The sequence below is a fragment of the Hippopotamus amphibius genome, chromosome 10, assembly GCF_030028045.1.
Source record: "Hippopotamus amphibius kiboko isolate mHipAmp2 chromosome 10, mHipAmp2.hap2, whole genome shotgun sequence".
In the NCBI taxonomy this organism is placed as follows: Eukaryota; Metazoa; Chordata; class Mammalia; order Artiodactyla; family Hippopotamidae; genus Hippopotamus; species Hippopotamus amphibius.
In genome coordinates this window covers 62,681,499-62,700,522 of record NC_080195.1, presented here as the reverse complement: position 1 = coordinate 62,700,522, position 19,024 = coordinate 62,681,499, and the positions used below count along the sequence as shown (strand labels likewise).

Genomic DNA, 19,024 nt, shown 5'->3' with positions numbered 1-19,024 from the left:
CTAAGAGACCTCTGGGACAACGTTAAACACACCAACATTCACATTATAGGGGTCCCAGAAGGAGAAGAGAGAGAGAAAGGACCCAAGAAAGTATTGGAAGAGATTATAGTTGAAAAGTTCCCTAACATGGGAAAGGAAATAGCTACCCAAGTGCAGGAAGTGCAGAGAGTCCCAGGTAGGACAAACCCAAGGAGAAACACACCAAGACATATAGTAGTCAAACTGACAAAAATTAAAGACAGACAAATGTTATTAAAAGCAACAAGGGAAAAACAACAAATAACATACAAGGGAACTCCCATAAGGGTAACAGCTGATTTCTAGCAGAAACTCTGCAAGCCAGAAGGGAGTGGCATGATATATTTCAAGTGATGAAAGGGAAGAACTTACAACCAAGAATACTCTACCCAGCAAGGATCTCATTCAGATTTGATGGAGAAATCAAAAGCTTTACAGACAAGCAACAGCTAAGAGAATTCAGCACCACCAAACCAGCCTTATAACAAATGCTAAAGGAACTTCTCTAAGTGGGAAACATAAGAGAAGAAAAGGACCTACAAAAACAAAAACAAAACAATTAAGAAAATGGTAACAGGAACATACATCTTGATAATTACCTTGAATGTAAATGGACTAAATGCAAAAACCAAAAGACACAGACTGGCTGAATGGATACAAAAACAAGACCCATATATATGCTGTCTACAAGAGACCCACTTCAGACCTAGGGACACATACAGACGGAAAGTGAGGGGATGGAAAAAGATATTTCATGCAAATGGAAATCAGAAGAAAGCTGGAGTAGAAATACTCATATCAGATAAAATAGACTTTAAAATAAAAAATGTTACAAGAGACAAGAAAGGACACTACATAAAGATCCAGGGATCAATCCAAGAAGCAGAGATAACAATTATAAATATAGATGCACCCAATACAGGAGCACCTCAATACACAAGGCAAATGCTAACAACTATGAAAGAAGAAATCGACAGTAACACAATCACAGTGGGGGATTTTAACACCCCGCTTACATCAATGGACAGATCATCCAGACAGAAAATTAATAAGGAAACACAAGCTTTAAATGACACAATAAATCAGCTTGATTTATTAGATATCTATAGGACATTACATCCAAAAACAGCAGATTATGCATTCTTCTCAAGTGCACACGGAACATTCTCCAGGATAGATCACATTTTGGGTCATAAATCAAGCCTTGGTAAATTCAAGAAAATTGAAATCATATCAAGCATCTTTTCTGACCACGACACTATGAGATTAGAAATCAATTACAGGAAAAAAACTGAAAAAAACACAAACACATGGAGGCTAAACAATACGCTACTAAATAACCAACAGATCACTGAAGAAATCAAAGAGGAAATCAAAAAATACCTAGAGACAAATGACAATAAAAACACAACGATCCAAAACCTATGGGATTCAGCAAAGGCAGTTCTAAGAGGGATGTTTATAGCGATACAATCCTACCTCAAGAAACAAGAAAAATCCCAAATAAACAATCTAAACCTGCACTTAAAGAAACTAGAGAAAGAAGAGCAAACAAAACCCAAAGTCAGTAGATGGAGAAAAATCATAAAGATGAAAGCAGAAATAAATGAAATAGAAACAAAGAAAACAATAGCAAAAATCAATAAAACTAAAAGCTGGTTCTTTGAGAAGATAAATAAAATCAATAAACCTCTAGCAAGACTCATCAAGAAAAAGAGGGAGAGGACTCAAATCAATAAAATTAGAAATGAAACAGGAGACATTACAATGGACATCACAGAAATAAAAAGCACCATAAGAGATTACTACAAGCAACTATATGCCAATAAAATGGACAACCTGGAGGAAATGGACAGATTCTTAGAAAGGTATAAGCTTCGAAGACTGAATCAGGAAGACACAGAAAATATGAACAGACCAATCACAAGTAATGAAATTGAAACTGTGATTAAAAATCTCCCAACAAACAAAAGTCCAGGACCAGATGGATTCACAGGTGAATTTTATCAAACATTTAGAGAAGAGCTAACACCCATTCTTCTCAAACTCTTCCAAAAAAATTACAGAGGAAGGAACACTCCCAAACTCCTTTTATGAAGCCATCACCCTGATACCAAAACCAGACAAAGATACTACAAAAAGAGAAAACTACAGACCAATATCACTGATGAATTTAGATGCAAAAATCCTCAACAAAATACTAGCCAAGAGAATCCAACAACACATTAAAAGGATCATACACCATGATCAAGTGGGGTTTATCCCTGGAATGCAAGGATTCTTCAACATATGCAAATCAATCAATGTGATACACCATATTAGCAAATTGAAGGATAAAAACCACATGATCATCTCAACAGATGCAGAAAAAGCTTTTGACAAAATTCAGCACCCATTTATGATAAAAATTCTCCAGAAGGTGGGCATAGAGGGAACCTACCTCAACATAATAAAGGCCATATATGACAAACCCACAGCACACATCATTCTCAATGGTGAAAAACTGGAAGCATTCCCTGTAAGATCAGGAACAAGACAAGGATGTCCACTCTCACCACTACTATTCAACATAGTTTTGGAAGTCCTTGCCATGGCAATCAGAGAAGAAAAAGAAATAAAAGGAATCCAAATTGGAAAAGAAGAAGTAAAACTGTCACTTCGCAGATGACATGATACTATACAGAGAAAATCCTAAAGATGCCACCAGAAAACTACTCGAGCTAATCAATGAATTTGGTAAAGCTGTAGGATACAAAATTAACACACAGAAATCTCTTGCATTTCTATACACTAACAATGAAAGAGCAGAAAGAGAAATTAAGGAAACAATCCCATTCACCATTGCAACAAAAAGAATCAAATACCTAGGAATAAACCTAACCAAGGAGGTAACAGACCTGTACTCAGAAAACTATAAGATACTAATGAAAGAAATCAAGGATGACACAAACAGATGGAGGGATATACCATGTTCTTGGATTGGAAGAATCAACATTGTGAAAATGACTATACTACCCAAAGCAATTTACAGATTCAATGCAATCCCCATCAAATTACCAATGGCATTTTTCACAGAACTAGAACAAGAAATTTTACGATTTGTATGGAAACGCAAAAGACCCCGAATAGCCAAAGCAATCTTGAGAAGAAAAGACAGAGTTGGTGGAATCAGGCTTCCTGACTTCAGGCTATACTACAAGGCTACAGTGATCAAGACAGTATGGTACTAGCACAAAAACAGAAATATAGATCAATGGAACAGGATAGAAAGCCCAGAGATAAACTGCGGTCAACTAATCTATGACAAAGGAGGCAAGGATATACAATGGAGAAAAGGCAGCCTCTTCAATAAGTGGTGCTGGGAAAACTGGACAGCTACATGGAAAAGAATGACATTAGAGCACTTCCTAACACCATACACAAAAATAAACTCAAAATGGATTAAAGACCTAAATGTAAGCCAGACACTATAAAACTCCTAGAGGAAAACACAGGAAGAATACTCTTCGACGTAAATAATGGCACGATCTTTTCTGACCCACCCCCTAGAATAATGGAAATAAAAACAAAAATAAATAAATGGGACCTAATGAAACTTCAAAGCTTCTGCACAGCAAAGGAAACTATAAGCAAGACGAAAAAACAACCCTCAGAATGGCAGAAAATATTTGCAAACGAATCAACAGACAAAGGATTAATCTCCAAAATATATAAACAGTGTATTCAGCTCAATATCAAAAAAACAAACAACCCAATCCAAAAATGGGCAGAAGACCTAAATAGGCATTTCTCCAAAGAAGACATGGATGGCCAAGAGGCACATGAAAAGCTGCTCAACATCACTAATTATTAGAGAAATGCAAATCAAAACTACAATGAGGTATCACCTCATACCAGTTCGAATGGGCATCATCAGAAAATCTACAAACAGTAAATGCTGGAGAGGGTGTAGAGAAAAGGGAACACTCTTGCACTGCTGGTGGGAATGTAAATTGATACAGCCACTATGGAGAACAGTATGGAGGTTCCTTGCAAAACTAAAAATAGAACTACCATATGACCCAGCAATCCCACTACTGGGCATATACCCAGAGAAAACCATAATGCAAAAAGACACATGCACTCCAATGTTCATTGCAGCACTATTTACAATAGCCAGGACATGGAAGCAACCTAAATGTCCATCAACAGAGGAATGGATAAAGAAGATGTGGTACATATATACAATGGAATATTACTCAGCTGTGAAAAGCAATGAAACTGGGACATTTGTAGAGACATGGATGGACCTAGACACTGTCATACAGAGTGAAGTGAGTCAGAAAGAGAAAAACAAATATCGTATATTAATACATATATGTGGACTATAGAAAAATGGTACAAATCAACCAGTTTGCAAGGCAGAAATAGAGACATAGATGTAGAGAACAAACATATATGGACACCAAGTGGGGAAAGCGGGGAGGGTTGGGGGGGGAATGAATTGGGAGACTGGGATACCAAATTGTACACTCTAAATATATGTAGTTTATTGTAAAAAAAATTAAAAATTAAAAAAATAAAAAAATAAATAAAAAGATAGGGAATTTATAAGCCATTGGAGAAAAATATAGACCTATTTCAAAACATTAAAAAAAATTAAATGTGGTATGGCAAAGGATGCCATAAACATAGAAAAAAGGCAAAGAGTAGCTTAGAAGAAATATTTGTAATACATATAAAAGATAAATTATTAATATCCCCAATATACAAGGAGCTCTGACAAATTATCAAGAAAACGACAAAAACAATTCAATTGAAAAGAAGGCAAAAGCTATGAATAACAATTCATACACCAAAAAATCCAAATGATCGATAAACTTTGCAAGCCTGCTCAATCTTATTCATTGTCAGGGAAAGGTAAAATTAATATAACCATGGAATATAATGTCTCATTTATCAAATTCACAACAATTCTAAGACAATATAATACCTACTGCTGGTAGGGATGAAGGGAAAAGTGTATTCTTATTCTTTGCTTTGTTCTCATACTTTGTTGGAAATATAAAATATTGAAGCCAATTTGAGAAGAAATCTGGAAATATCTATAAAAGTGTTTTAAATTCATATTCTTTCAATCTAGTAATCCCATCCCCTCAGAATTTATCCCATAGATGTAAAAGTATCAGCCCAAAGTACATAGTTATAAGATATTTATTACTACAATATTTGAGTAGCAAAACACTAAGGAGAAAAATGAATATCAATCAGAAGTGGAATAATTGAATAAACTGTGATACATTGACTCTTATGGAGCCATTAAAAAGATTCAGTTCCAGCTCTACCAGTTAATTTGAAGAGGTTTTTTTCGCAATGTATTTTCAAGTAAAAAAAAGTATATGTAATCTAATCACATCGTTATGAAATAAACTAAAAATGTAAACACCAATATATGTCTAAATGTCTGTGTGATCACAAACATGGAGAAAGATATGAAAAATATCAAATCAGAATGTTATTAGTTACCTGGGAGGACCAGAGGGAAAGAGGGGTGTGTAAACAGCATAAAGAGATGATTGAAAGGATGGCTATCAAAAAAGTAAAATAAAATAATATTTAACATCCTAAAAAAAAAAAATTTTTGATAATTATCAAAATGTGACGCAGAAACATGGAGTGAGCAAATGCTGTTGGGAAAATTGTGCCGATAGACTTCCTCGATGCAGGGTTGCCACAAACCTTCAATCTGCGAAAAACTGCAGTATTTGCAAAGTGCAAGAAAGTGAAGTGCCACAGATGAGGTATGCCTGTATTATTCATAAAACCATAACGGGATAACAAAACTGGAGGAAGAAATCATAGTAAAAATGGTTTTAAAATATATTTTTTAAACCTCAAAGTAAATATCTGTTCTGAAAAACACCTACTTCCAAACAAAGCAATGCCATCACTGTAAGCGTTCATGACTGACAGGAAGCACCCCTTTCTTAGAAGTCGGGTTTCAGTGTTCATAAAACACTGCTGCTGCGTCATGATCCGATCAGGCAGACACTTCAAAGTTTAGTCAGTGGGCACACACATCTCTTCACAAATTCTTCACATTAGCAACTACAGGCTTCAACTATGTAGTGGGAGTCAGGAAGCTGGATCTCTAAGTCTCCTTTCAAGGAAGGACTTGCTCGGCTGCAGGGAAGGTGGCCAGCAGGCGGCTTCCGGCTGTCAGTTCCCTGGGGCTCTGTCCCGCCTGCAGAGCCACCTCACCTGGGGGTGTGTCCTTCCCAGGGCAGCCCACCTCCAGCGACCAGCCCAGCTGGCAACACTTCTCCCCAGCTCCTCACCAGGTTGGCCAAGGCTGTGTCAGGCCTGGCTCGCAGCTCCATCTCTCCCTCAGCCCAATCCTGCTTTCTTACCCCGTCCTTTCACCATGAACATCTTGCATCCCAAACTCTGTCTCAACGTCCACATCCAGAGAACACAACCTGCAACATATCTGTTTCATTTACTTTCTCTCTTGCTCCGTTTACCAACAATTCTCAGGAAAATGCTCGTGTAGACCCAGCTTCTTGAGTTACCGTGATACTTTTCAGGGTCTAGACTTTGCTTTATTTAATGAAAGAAAGGAATACAAGTAGATTTTTCCCTGCGTTATCCTGCACAGCATATAGCAGAGGTCCCAATTATTGTTGAGAAGCCCTCTTCTCTATGAAGATTAAACTATACTTTCTCATAAAATTATAAACATAAAATAGTGTTCATTCACGTGTGTATTCATTCAATATTATTCAACACTGAGCACTTTCTGCACACCAGGCACAGGTGAAAAAGCAGTTCAAAAAGCTTCTGCTCTAGATGAATTTGCATTCTACTGGTTGAGACAGTCAATAAACAAATCATATGAATACAATGCCAGAGTCTGTGAAGAACAGTGAAGCAGGGGGAGGGGACAGAGAATGACTGGAGAAGCATCTACTGATTCAGAACCGCAGGTAGAGGAGGACTGCTGTCATCCACACACTGCTGGGCTGACATTCACCTATGCATCAGTACATCAATTTCCCAGATAGTATCCATCATTCTTATTCTAGTGAAGAGTTCATCACATCAACTTTAGTAAAATAATATTTCTTCTGCATTGTGAGCCCACCTGCTGCATGAAACATAAAATCTTAAATCCATGTTACTAACCTATACAGCAATTCTGTCTTGGGGAAAGAGCAGCCTGAGCCATTGCAAGCTATAGTCGGATACAGCTGTCTCAGGCAGATGGCTTTAGTGGGCAATATCATAAACTTGCCAGATTTTTTAAAATGTGAAAGGGTTTTCTGCCTCATTAGTACTTCACGGCTGACCATCCACAAACACCTGGTGTTCAGACTTCTTCCTCTTGTGAAAGTGCAACCATACGTAGTCCTAAGCTCGAAAAGGTATATATTATATAATCATTGTCCAAAGGATCTAATACCTAGATAATTATAAAGTCACAGGTATGGGGAAAACCTACCCTTATACAGCTTAATTCAAGTGAAAAAGTGAAATCAGGACCAATAGGGACTTAGAGTAGTGACAAAAGCAAGTTAAACTACTTTGCTCCTTTCCAATACTCAAACGACTTAGTCCAGAGGGAATCACAGGTGGCTTTTACAGGCCTTTATTTACACCATCAATATAAAAATGAATAGTACTAGTAACAGCTTCTAAGAATAACTGTGTATGCATCTCTACTTTTGTATTTTTCTTCATACTTTAGAACTCTGTCATCACATCTTCAACACATACAGGAACACCAAGCAGCATAGTGTCCTTGCTTAAGGTTCTATCTTATTGAACTCTTGTTATAAGGTAAAGGAGAAAAAGCAATAGACTTGGGAGTTTGGAGAAACTGAGTTCAAACTAAGCCACTGTAATTTAATAGCTTTTTAAAAGATCAAACTGTCCCAAGGTTATAAATTTCAGTATTGTATCTGTAAAATGGAGATAACATCTTCTCAAATACCTTACAAGGTTATTACAAATTTGTTTTAAAGTACTTTGAAGGACTTCCCTGGTGGCGCAGTGGATAGGACTCTGAGTTCCCAATGCAGGGGGCCCGGGTTCAATCCCTGGTAGGGGAGCTAGATCCCACATGCATGCCGCAATTAAGGGGCCTGCCTGCTGCAACTAAGACCCAGAGCAACTAAATGAATAAAAACAAACAAATAAATAATTAAAAAAAATAAAGTACTTTGAAACTACAGAGTGATCTGCAAATGCATTGTTACAACTGGAGTTTGGATTTAAATGTTTACACATTATTCTGAAATAATTTTCAATTAAGCAACAAAAAATACATTCATCCATTTAAGAAGCATTTATTCAGTATATTCTGGGTCATACTAGGGAGAATATAAAAAATGATAGTTATCTGTTAGTAAGGAGCTTACACAAGTCAGATTTGAGAGAAGGAATGTGGGGAGAAGGTGTGGTTTTGGTTTTTGCCAACACCTTCTAAGTACTTTCTGTGTGCCAGACATCGTTATAAATGCTTTACACGTAGTAACTCTTTTAATCTTTAAAAACTCTACGTAAAAGGTAATATTTTTATCCTCATTTTGCAGATGAGGAAGATAAGGCACAAGAAGTTTGGAAACCTGCTGAAGGTCAGACACCTAGTAAGTATTGAAAGTCTCAAAGTCAACTCACACACCCAGGTAAATTAGCCGCAATGTTATGTTATATAACGCCTCAAGTGGGCAGAAAATGCACACATACCATTAATAATAGTTACTAATGCTGACTAACAATACTAAGGCAGTGAATGTTAAGTGAAGAGATCACCTTGGGGTGGGGTGGCCAAGGAAGTCTTCACGATATGAACCCAAAACTAGATCCAAACTTGTTTGTAGAACTGAGATAAGAATAATTAAACAAAGGACAAATAAGATTGTGTTTCATATGCACTTTTTTGAGCATGCAATAGGTATCACTTTATTGAAAAATAACATACATATAGGAAAATACAAAAACCCCCAAACATACTTTTGAAATATCTCATTGAGTGGGTTCTCTTTTATAGGCTGGGTTTATTTCCTAATTACAACAGAGCAAAAACTGACTTGAAGCAACGTCTGACCACCTATTCGTATACCAGTTTTAACAGAATCCATTTTATTTTAAAGAATTACCATGTAAGTATTTCCTATCATCAAGACCATTCAATACTGGCCACTATATTAAAAAATAACCTAAAATTGAATTATATATGTCTTTCCATAATAAAAAATGACATAAGGCAAATCAATTATTTCCGGTTTACATGAGAAGCACTGAGTTGATATTCCATGGTATGGACAGGAACTTGCCCCTCTGATTTTTATATTTGCTATAATTATAACATTTTATATACAGAAAAACAGTTTTGGGAGCTACTTTTCAAATGACACACAAAGCAATGGCCAACAATGATTTCTACTTGTTTCAATTTCCAGCAGAATATGTATACTGTATTGCTTGTATTCTGTGTATATCCCACGTAACTTACCAAGCGATAAGTCTGGGCCTTCAAAACGTTGAGGTCAATAAAGTTTTCTTCATTGTCTGTCTCCTCTTCCTTAGGAAAACAAAAGGGTTTCAAAGTTAACAATTATAAAAGTTGTAATTAAAAAATGTATTTCCAGATTTCACATACTTAATAATATGCTAAGCTTGATAGAAAGACTAACACAAGAAAAGGTATTTAAAAGCCTAGTAGTGTGCATAAAGTAGGGCATAATGTTATCTGTTTTTTGAGGTTTTGATAATGCCATTTAAAAACAGGACCTTTTTTTACAGTCACTGAAGAAAAAAGAAAGAAAGATGCCATTGCTGTGAAACTAGGGATAAACATAAGAACAGAACAAGAAACGGTCCCAAGTGGCATATCTGAAATAAAGAGATACTGAAAGGAGTTAATGTAAATTTTGAGTAATCTGACTAAAAGGGACAAAGATGAGAGGCTGACAGATATAGAATACTCTCACCTACTCTAGGGACCAATCATATTAATGTATATTTTTGACATCTCATCTCTTATATGCTCCAGTTTAAAGATATTAAATATTAAGTTTATATAAGGATGTAAAATATACATATGTAAGATGCTAACCTTGTATCTTAGATATTAACTATCTAAAAGAAAAGTCCAGGTGGAGTCCAAGCTGGTCATGATCCTAGCCCAACTGAGGTGGGGGATGGGGTCAGAAATGACCCTTTGAGAAGCAATCCCGTCCCTAATATACAGTAAATACAGAGTCTGAGCAGGTTCTATAAGCTTGTAGGACAAAACATTAGCTCCCTTTCTTTTCAAATGTCTTTGTGGTAAAGGTGACATACTGGATGAGACAAATTTAACAAGTGTATCCAAAGCTTAAAGACATGGTAATAAAGCCAATGGAACTTAGTCTTGAATTCTTGTACAGAAAAACCAAAGCAAGTGGGTGTTGTTTGGTGGACACTTTCATGGGTAAAGTTGTACAAAAGCTGCAGTGGTAGATTTCAAAGATAACCCTTATCTTTAAGCACTTAGAAGTATCAAGCATCTTTTCCGACCACAACACTATGAGATTAGGAATCAATTAAGGAAAAAACTAAAAAAAAACAAACACATGGAGGTGAAACAATATGTTACTAAATAATCAATGGATCACTGAAGAAATCAAAGAGGAAATCAAAAATACCTAGAGACAAATGACAACAAAAACACTTTCCAAAACCTATGGGATGCAGCAAAAGCAGTTCTAAGAGGGAAGTTTATTGCAATACAATCCTACCTCAAGAAACAAGAAAAATCTCAAATAAACAACCTATCCTTACACCTAAAACAACTAGAGAAAGAAGAACAAACAAAACTCAGTTAGTATAACGAAAGAAATCATAAAGACCAGAGCAGAAATAAATAAGAGATAAGCAGTAGCAATGATCAATGAAACTAAAAGCTGGTTCTTTGAGAAGATAAACAAAATTTATAAACCTTTAGCCAGACTCATCAAGAAACAAAGGGAGAGGATTCAAATCAATAAAATTAGAAATGAAAAAGGAGAAGTTACAATGGACACCACAGCAATACAAAGGATCATAAGAGACTGCTACAAGCAACTATATGCCAATAAAACTGACAACCTAGAAGAAATGGACAAATTCTTAGAAAGCTACAACCTTCCAAGACTGAACAAGCAAGAAAGAGAAAATATGAACAGACCAATAACAAGTACTGAAATTGAAACTGTGATTGAAAATCTTCCAACAAACAAAAGCCCAGGGCCAGATGGCTTCACAGGCGAATTCTACCAAACATTTAGAGAACAGTTAACACCTATCCTTCTGAAACTTTTCAAAAAATTACAGAAGAAGGAATACTCCCAATCTCATTCCATGAGGCAACCATCACTCTGATACTAAAACCAGACATAGATACCACACACACACACACACCACAAATTACAGGCCAATATCACTGATGAACATAGATGCAAGAATCCTCAACAAAATACTAGCAAACAGAATCCAACAACACATTAAAAGGATTACACAGCCTGATCAAGTGGGATTTGTCCCAGGGATGCAAGAATCCTTCAATATATGCAAATCAACCAATATGATACATCATATTAACAAATTGAAGGATAAAAACCATATGATCATCTCGACAGATGCAGAAAAAGCTTTTAACAAAGTTCAACACCAATTATGATAAAAATTCTCCAGAAGGTGGGCATAGAGGGAACCTACCTCAACATAATAAAGGTCATATACACTAAACCTACAGCTAACATCATACTCAATGGTGAAAAGCTGACAGCATTTCTTTTAAGATCAGGAACAAGACAAGGATGTTCACTCTCGCCATTTTTATTCAACATACTTTTGAAAGTCCTAGCCATGGCAATCAGAGAAGAAAAAGAAATAAAAGGAATCCAATTTGGAAAAGAAGAAGTAAAACTGTCACTATTTGCAGATGACCTGATACTATACACAGAATCCTAAAGATGCTACCAGAAAACTACTAGAGCTCATCAATGAATTTGGTAAAGTTGCAAGATACAAAATTGATACACAGAAATCTCTTGCACTCCTATACACTAACAATGAAAGATTAGAAAGAGTACAGGTCTTTTGCCTCCTTAAGTAGGTTTATTCCTAAGAATATAGTACCTAGGAAAAAACCTACTTAAGGAGGCAAAAGACCTGTACTCAGAAAACTATAAGACACTGATGAAAGAAATCAAAGATGACACAAACAGAGGGAGAGATATACCATGTTCTTGAATTTGAAGATTCATTATTGTGAAAATGACTATATTATCCAAAGCAATCTACGGATTCAGTGCAATCTGTATCAAATTACCAAGGGCATTTTTCACAGAACTGGAACAAAAAATTTTACACTTTCTGTGGAAACACAAAAGACCAGGAATAGTGAAAGCAATCTTAAGAAGAATGGAGATGGAGGAATCAGGCTTCCTGACTTCAGACTATACTTCAAAGCTACAGTAATGAAAACATTATGGTACTGGCACAAAAATAGAAATACAGACCAATGGAACAGAATAGAAAGCCCAGAAATAAACCCACATACCCAGAAATAAAACCACATGCCATCTAATCTATGACAAAGGAGGCAAGAATACACAATGGAGAAAAGACAAGTCTCTTCAATAATGGTGCTGTGAAAACTGGACAGCTACATATAAAAGAATGAAATTAGAACAATTCCTAACACTATATACAAAAATAAAGTCAAAATGGATTAAAGATCTAAATGTAAGAGCAGACACTATAAAACTCTTAGAGGAAAACATGGGCAGAACACTCTTTGACATAAATCACAGCAAGATATTTTTTGACCCACCTTCTACAGCAATGGAAATAAAAACAAAAATAAACAAATGGGACCTAATGAAGCTTTTGCACAGCAAAGTAAACCATAAACAGGACAAAAAGACAACTCCCAGAATGGGAGAAAATATTTCCAACCAAGCAATTAACAAGGGATTAATCTCCAAAATATACAAACAGCTCATGCAGCTCAATATCAAAAAACAAACAACCCAATCATAAAATGGGCAGAAGACCTAAATAGACATTTCTCCAAGGAAGACATACAGATGGTCAACAAACACATGAAAAGATGCCCAACATCACTAATTATTAGAGAAACGCAAATCAAAACTACAATGAGGTATCACCTCACACCAGTGAGAATGGCTATCATCAAAAAATCTACAAGCTATAAATGCTGGAGAGGGTGTGGAGAAAAGGGAACCCTCCTACACTGTTGGTGGGAATGTAAATTGGTACAGCCGCTATGGAGAAGAGTATGGATGTTCCTTAAAAAACCAAAAATAGAGCTACCATATGACCCAGCAATCCCACTCCTAGGCATATATCTGGAGAAAACCATAATTTGAATGGATGCATGCACCCTGATGTTCACTGCAGCACTATTTACAATAGCCAGGACATAGAAGCAACCTAAATGTCCATTAACAAAGGAATGGATAAAGATGTGACACATATATACAATGGAATATTACTCAGCCATAAAAAGGAACGAAATAGTGCCATTTGCAGAGGTGTGGATGGACCTAGAGATTGTCATACAGAGTGAAGTAAGTCAGAATGAGAAAAACAAATATCGTATAATATCACTTATATGTAGAATCTAGAAAAATGGTATAGAGGTGAACTTATTTGCAAAGCAGAAACAGAGTCAAAAGATAAAGAGAACAAACTTATGGTTACCAAGTGGGGAAGGGGGAAGTGGGATGAATGGGGACATTGGGACTGACATATCTGCACTACTATGTATAAAATACATAACTAATGAGAACCTACTGTATAGCACAGGGAACTCTTCTTAGTGTTCTGTGGTGACCTAAATGGGAATGAAATGTAAAAAAGAGTGGATATATGTACGTGTATGACCGATTCACTTTGCTGTACAGCAAGAAACTAACACAACATTGTAAAGCAACTATACTCCAATAAAAATTAATTTAAAAAAAGAAATAAAAATAAGCATGTAAGACAGTGGTTCTTAAGATGTGATTCTTAGACCAACAGCATTTGCATGAGCATCGCCTGGGAGCTTGTGAAAATGCAATCCAAGGCTCCATCCCAGATTTACTCAGAGAGCAAAAACTGTGGAAGTAAGGCCACTAAAGTAAACTATGCTAATCTTTGGGGAACCAGAAAGATTTTAGTAAAATATGAAACAATATAAATGCAGTATATATTTATACTGAAGTAACATTTACTTTTTTAGGGATGGGGGCAGCGGGGCATAGCGGTACAGACAAAACTGATCTGTTTACATCTTAAATCTTAAGCATATATGCAGATGCACACCTCTGAGAAACAGCTCACTCTATCCTGTGTTTGCACTAACGATGGTCTATTTAACCAGAGTAAAGGATTGAAATGCCAATGACTCAGCGCCCCTGGGAGAAGAGACAAGTTTATAATGCTTTTACAATAACCTAATCAGTACTGTTTACATAGGTGATCAATAAATACTTGTTGAATTATGGTGGATTGAATGCTAATAGGCAAAAGGCTTTAACAGTAGGTACCAGTGAAAGGATTTAAGTTACTAAATACCAAGAAAGCATTCAAAAGCAATTTGAATGTAAACAGACTCAAAAATAGTTTTAAAATTAAGAGAATTTTAATCTCAGTAATTTAGAAGGCACTCAACAATTTCCTGTCATTTCTTTGCCTAATATGTGTCCTCTCAATTCTCTTCTTGCCAGTTACTAAGGATATGATTATATACTGTGAGAACATTGTGTGAGAATATTCTGTGTCATGATCCCAATCCTCCCTCCCTTTTTTCTGCATCCCTTCCTCCCTCCTTCCCTCTCTCTTTCTTTCTTTCCAGTTATCAATGTGTCCTATCTTTATTTGGCCAGTCTAAAACTGAAGGTTTAGAGTTTCTTGCTGATTGTAGAATAACTTTGCTCTGTTAGAAATGATCTTTACCATCCTTGAGCTACCCCACAAACTGGCAACAAAATGAAGTACTATCCCACCATCCAAAGGCTTTCTGGCACTGATCCAGCTCTCCTTAGCAAGAAGAGTGGGAGAGGTAAGAGAGGTCCCCTTAGGATAATATGATGACAATAAGGGAGAAAGGAAAGAAAAAAATTCGAGAGACTTGACAGAGCCTCAGAGGCAACCGTCTGAAGAAGGCTTATGACAGTAGAAGGTCTTTACTTCACCGTTGGCAAGAAATGTGTGAAGAGGCTGCTTTCCATCTAGTTTGTTTCTCTAACTACACAAACAATAATGCTGCTTTGAACTTTAAACGGTTCTTAGAAAAACAAACAAACTATAATTTCTAAAAGTTACAAGCAATGTGCTGACAGATGATTTTTGGTCAAATATTTAATGAACACCTATTATGCACCAGGCACTGCATAATAAACTGGAGATACAAAAAATGTGCAAAATTGGTTTCTGACCTCTTAGAGTTTTCCTCCTGATTAGTAGGTTTTCGTCCTTTTTTATCCCTGACTAGCAGTTTTGAGTTATAGGTCTTTAAAGTTAAATATTGATGCTCTAGGACTAGGTTTCTGCAGATAAACTAATAACTAATAAACAGTAACTAAAAAGACAAGATGAGGAAAATACCTGAGTAAAATAAGTGACATCAACAACTGAGACTATGAGGACTTAAAATTCTCTGAGCCTGAATGGAAAGATCTATTACGCAAAGAATAAAGTCTAAACTCCTTAAAATGCCCCAAATGATCTGGACCTGGTCTATCTTCCCAGTTACTCTTAAGCCACCCTCCCCGCCCTCACTTAGGAGATCTGGCCACAAGGGTCTTCTCTCAGTTCCTTGGTCATGCTAAGCTCCTTCCTGCCGCAGAGATTTTGTACATGCAGCACCACCAGGGTCTTGCCCAGTGCCTGCTACACAGCAGGTGATCAATAAACACGAGTGACCACATTTTTATCTTAACTTTAAAAATTTATCACATTAAACATATGGACACCAAATCAGGAAAGCGGGGGTGGGGGGTGGGAGGGTTAGGTGGGATGAATTGGGAGATTGGGACTGCCATATATACATTACTAATAAGAGAAAAATATCAAATTGCACACTTTATATACAGTTTATTATATGCCAATTATATTTCAATAAAAGTTCTTAAAAAAATATCACATGAAGAAAGATATCTTTTAAACTGATTAGTTTTACGATGGTCTTTTTCCTATCAATAGCAGTCATCTTTTTGTACATATGGTTTAAAATATGTATACTGCTAATAAAATACATGTTAAAAACTTTGAAGATATAAAGACACATAGAAGAGAAAATAATCATCCACAATCCTTCTACCCATATATAACTAATGTTAGTATATTGATATCATTTGTCTTTTTCTGCATATTCCACACAGTTGAGTTTATGCAGATAGTGTAAGCTGTCATCCCCATGTCACTAACATTTCTTTGTAAACAATTTTTAATGGCTATATGATATTCTACTATCTGAATATAGTCTAATTTATTTAATGGTTATTTTCATCATTTACTATAAAATAATGCAGTGATTAATATCTTTGCAGCATATGGTAGCTTAATAAATTATTTTAAGCTGAAATACAGAATATACGTATTATCTATTGATTCAAAAAAATCAACTGAAAAATTTAATTGGTTTATGAGAGTAAAATACACTATAAAGTTTTTTCCCCGCAATTTTAATCTCAAATCATACGTACACCTCCTAAAACACCAGAGTCAACCCATCTCTCGTTCTGAGGAAAAGCTCTTTCTCTCTACCATTTTCCTAATCTAGTCTGTTGTAGAGACATGAGCATTTAATTTCACACTGTGGACACAATGTTAAGAATGGGGATAGGCCCAGAGGCTGCAGAACAATTTAAATAATGTTGATATTTCTAGGTATGTTTTACAGTTCCTGCAGGGTAGCAGTGGTCCTAATTTTAGAAGCATAAAGGAACTCCTAAAAATGAACAGTGTTCTTTTGAAGCAGAATGTATTAATCCTAAATTCTATTGCTCTCTTCTAAATTGTTTATTATTTATGGCCTATTTAAGATCATGAATGGTTGTTAATAAATGTTTACCCATATAACTAGTGGTCTACTACTTCCTGTCTACATATGAAGGACCTCTGCTAAAATTCAGGCCTCAGTCATCAGAGAACATGAGCAGTAACTTAACTAAAGGTCGAAACAACTGATACTTGGCACTCTATTCAAAAGCTTTTCTTCTCCAGAAACAATGAAAGAAAATATATTCCAGAAAATGGAAGTCTAGGGGAATTAAGAGAAGGAAAATGAATTCAAAGGTGAAAACGAACAAAAAGTTCAGCAACACACATACCACAAATTCTTCGTCCACTTTATTTAATGTTAATTCTGCATCATCCTCTGTGACAGTTTCTTCCTCTAATTCTTCCACTGGGTATGTTGGTCTAAAATAATAAAGCTTAACGTGAGATGAGAGTAAAAAACAAAACATTTCAGCAGGGCAAAAAGGCATCATGTAAATATTAAGGATGCCCCCTCTACACCAGTTCTGGTCCTTTTTCACCTGCCCCCCTTTCAATAATCACTGTTAAATGTTTCACGTACCCTTCCTGAAACTTTCTATGTAAAGAAGCACAAATGTTTATCTCCAAATTTGAAGAATTAAGTACATAAATGGGATGATACAATGCATACTATTAGCCAACTTACCTTCTTCACTTACTAATATACTACACTTAAGTACATATACAGTTGACCCTTGAACAACATGGGTTTGAACTGTGTGGGTCTATTTACATGGCGATTTTTTTCAATAGTAAATACTACTCTACTACACGATTTGTGGTGGGTTGAATCTGCAGATCTTGAACTGCGGATATAGAGGAACCACTCATAAAGAAGGCCTACTACAAGTTATATGTGGATTTTTCACACCCTTCACCTCTGCATTGTTCAAAGGTCAAATGTACACCTCGCTCTCTAACACTCCTGCACTGTATTCCACTGAACAGCAGTACCAAACATAATATAACTAGCAAGAAACATTTGCTTGGCTAATTGCTATGGCTGAACATTTAGGTTGTTTCTAGTTTCTTTACTAGACAATACTGAAAAGATCATCCTTATACATTTATCATTTATCTATATCACTTAAAATAAACTTGTATAATGGCTGGGTCAACAACTTTGTACTTTTTATTGTTTTGCTTGATATTGCTAAAACCAACTTCCAAAATGTTACCCTAATTTACACTCCCAACAACAGTGACTCCATTTCCATACATTCACCGATATGGTAAACAAACTTTAACCTCTGCCAATCATCTAAGTGAAAAAACCTCACTCTTGTTTTAATTGCATTTCTTTCACATGAGAGTGGTTGAATACCTTTTCATGTTTTAATTGGTTATGTGTGTTTTTCAGTGAAATGCCTATTTATGCCCTCTTCTCTTGTGTATATTAAGAAAATCAATGCTTTGCCTCAACTGTGTTAAAAAGATTTTTCCTAGTTTACTTCTCATACTCTTAGCTATTCAAGACTGTTACATTTCTTATTACATAGACTTAGCAACATTTTCCTGCATGGATCCTAGCTTTAACAACATATATACAAGGCTTGCCCCTCACACGACACATCCCATATCCCTTTGGTCTTTTATCACCCCTATAGTTTCACTTTTCACATTTACATCTTTGATCATCTGAAATTTATTTTGACAGAGGTAATAAGAAGGGCTCCAGCTTTGTTCTTATTTTCAAAATCTAATCAGTGGTTCTAACACCAAGTACTGAACACTCATTTCTCTATTAAGATTAATGACATATTTCCCACATTAAAAATAAAAGTAATTTGCATTCATTTCTGGAAAGTTATTTAAAAAATCCATACCTCAGGTTAACAAAATACAAATTTGACATTTAATATTAAGGAAGGAAAGTACTACAAACCAAAACCATCTTCTTGAAAAATAAATTTCCTATTTTTTTAACTAATTAGAACTAGATAGT

General features: G+C 35.7%; 1 protein-coding gene across 1 annotated transcript in view; it reads right to left on the bottom strand.

Moving 5' to 3' along the window:
- IFT57 (intraflagellar transport 57) overlaps positions 1-19,024 on the bottom strand; it is a 60,766-nt gene that overhangs the window by 36,294 nt on the left and 5,448 nt on the right. Inside the window, exons 4-5 of the mRNA XM_057697948.1 lie at positions 17,370-17,460; positions 9,515-9,583 (exon numbers count right to left, since the gene is read on the bottom strand). Of these exons, the coding sequence (XP_057553931.1) occupies positions 9,515-9,583; positions 17,370-17,460 (160 nt within the window). The remainder of the gene's footprint in view (positions 1-9,514; positions 9,584-17,369; positions 17,461-19,024) is intronic.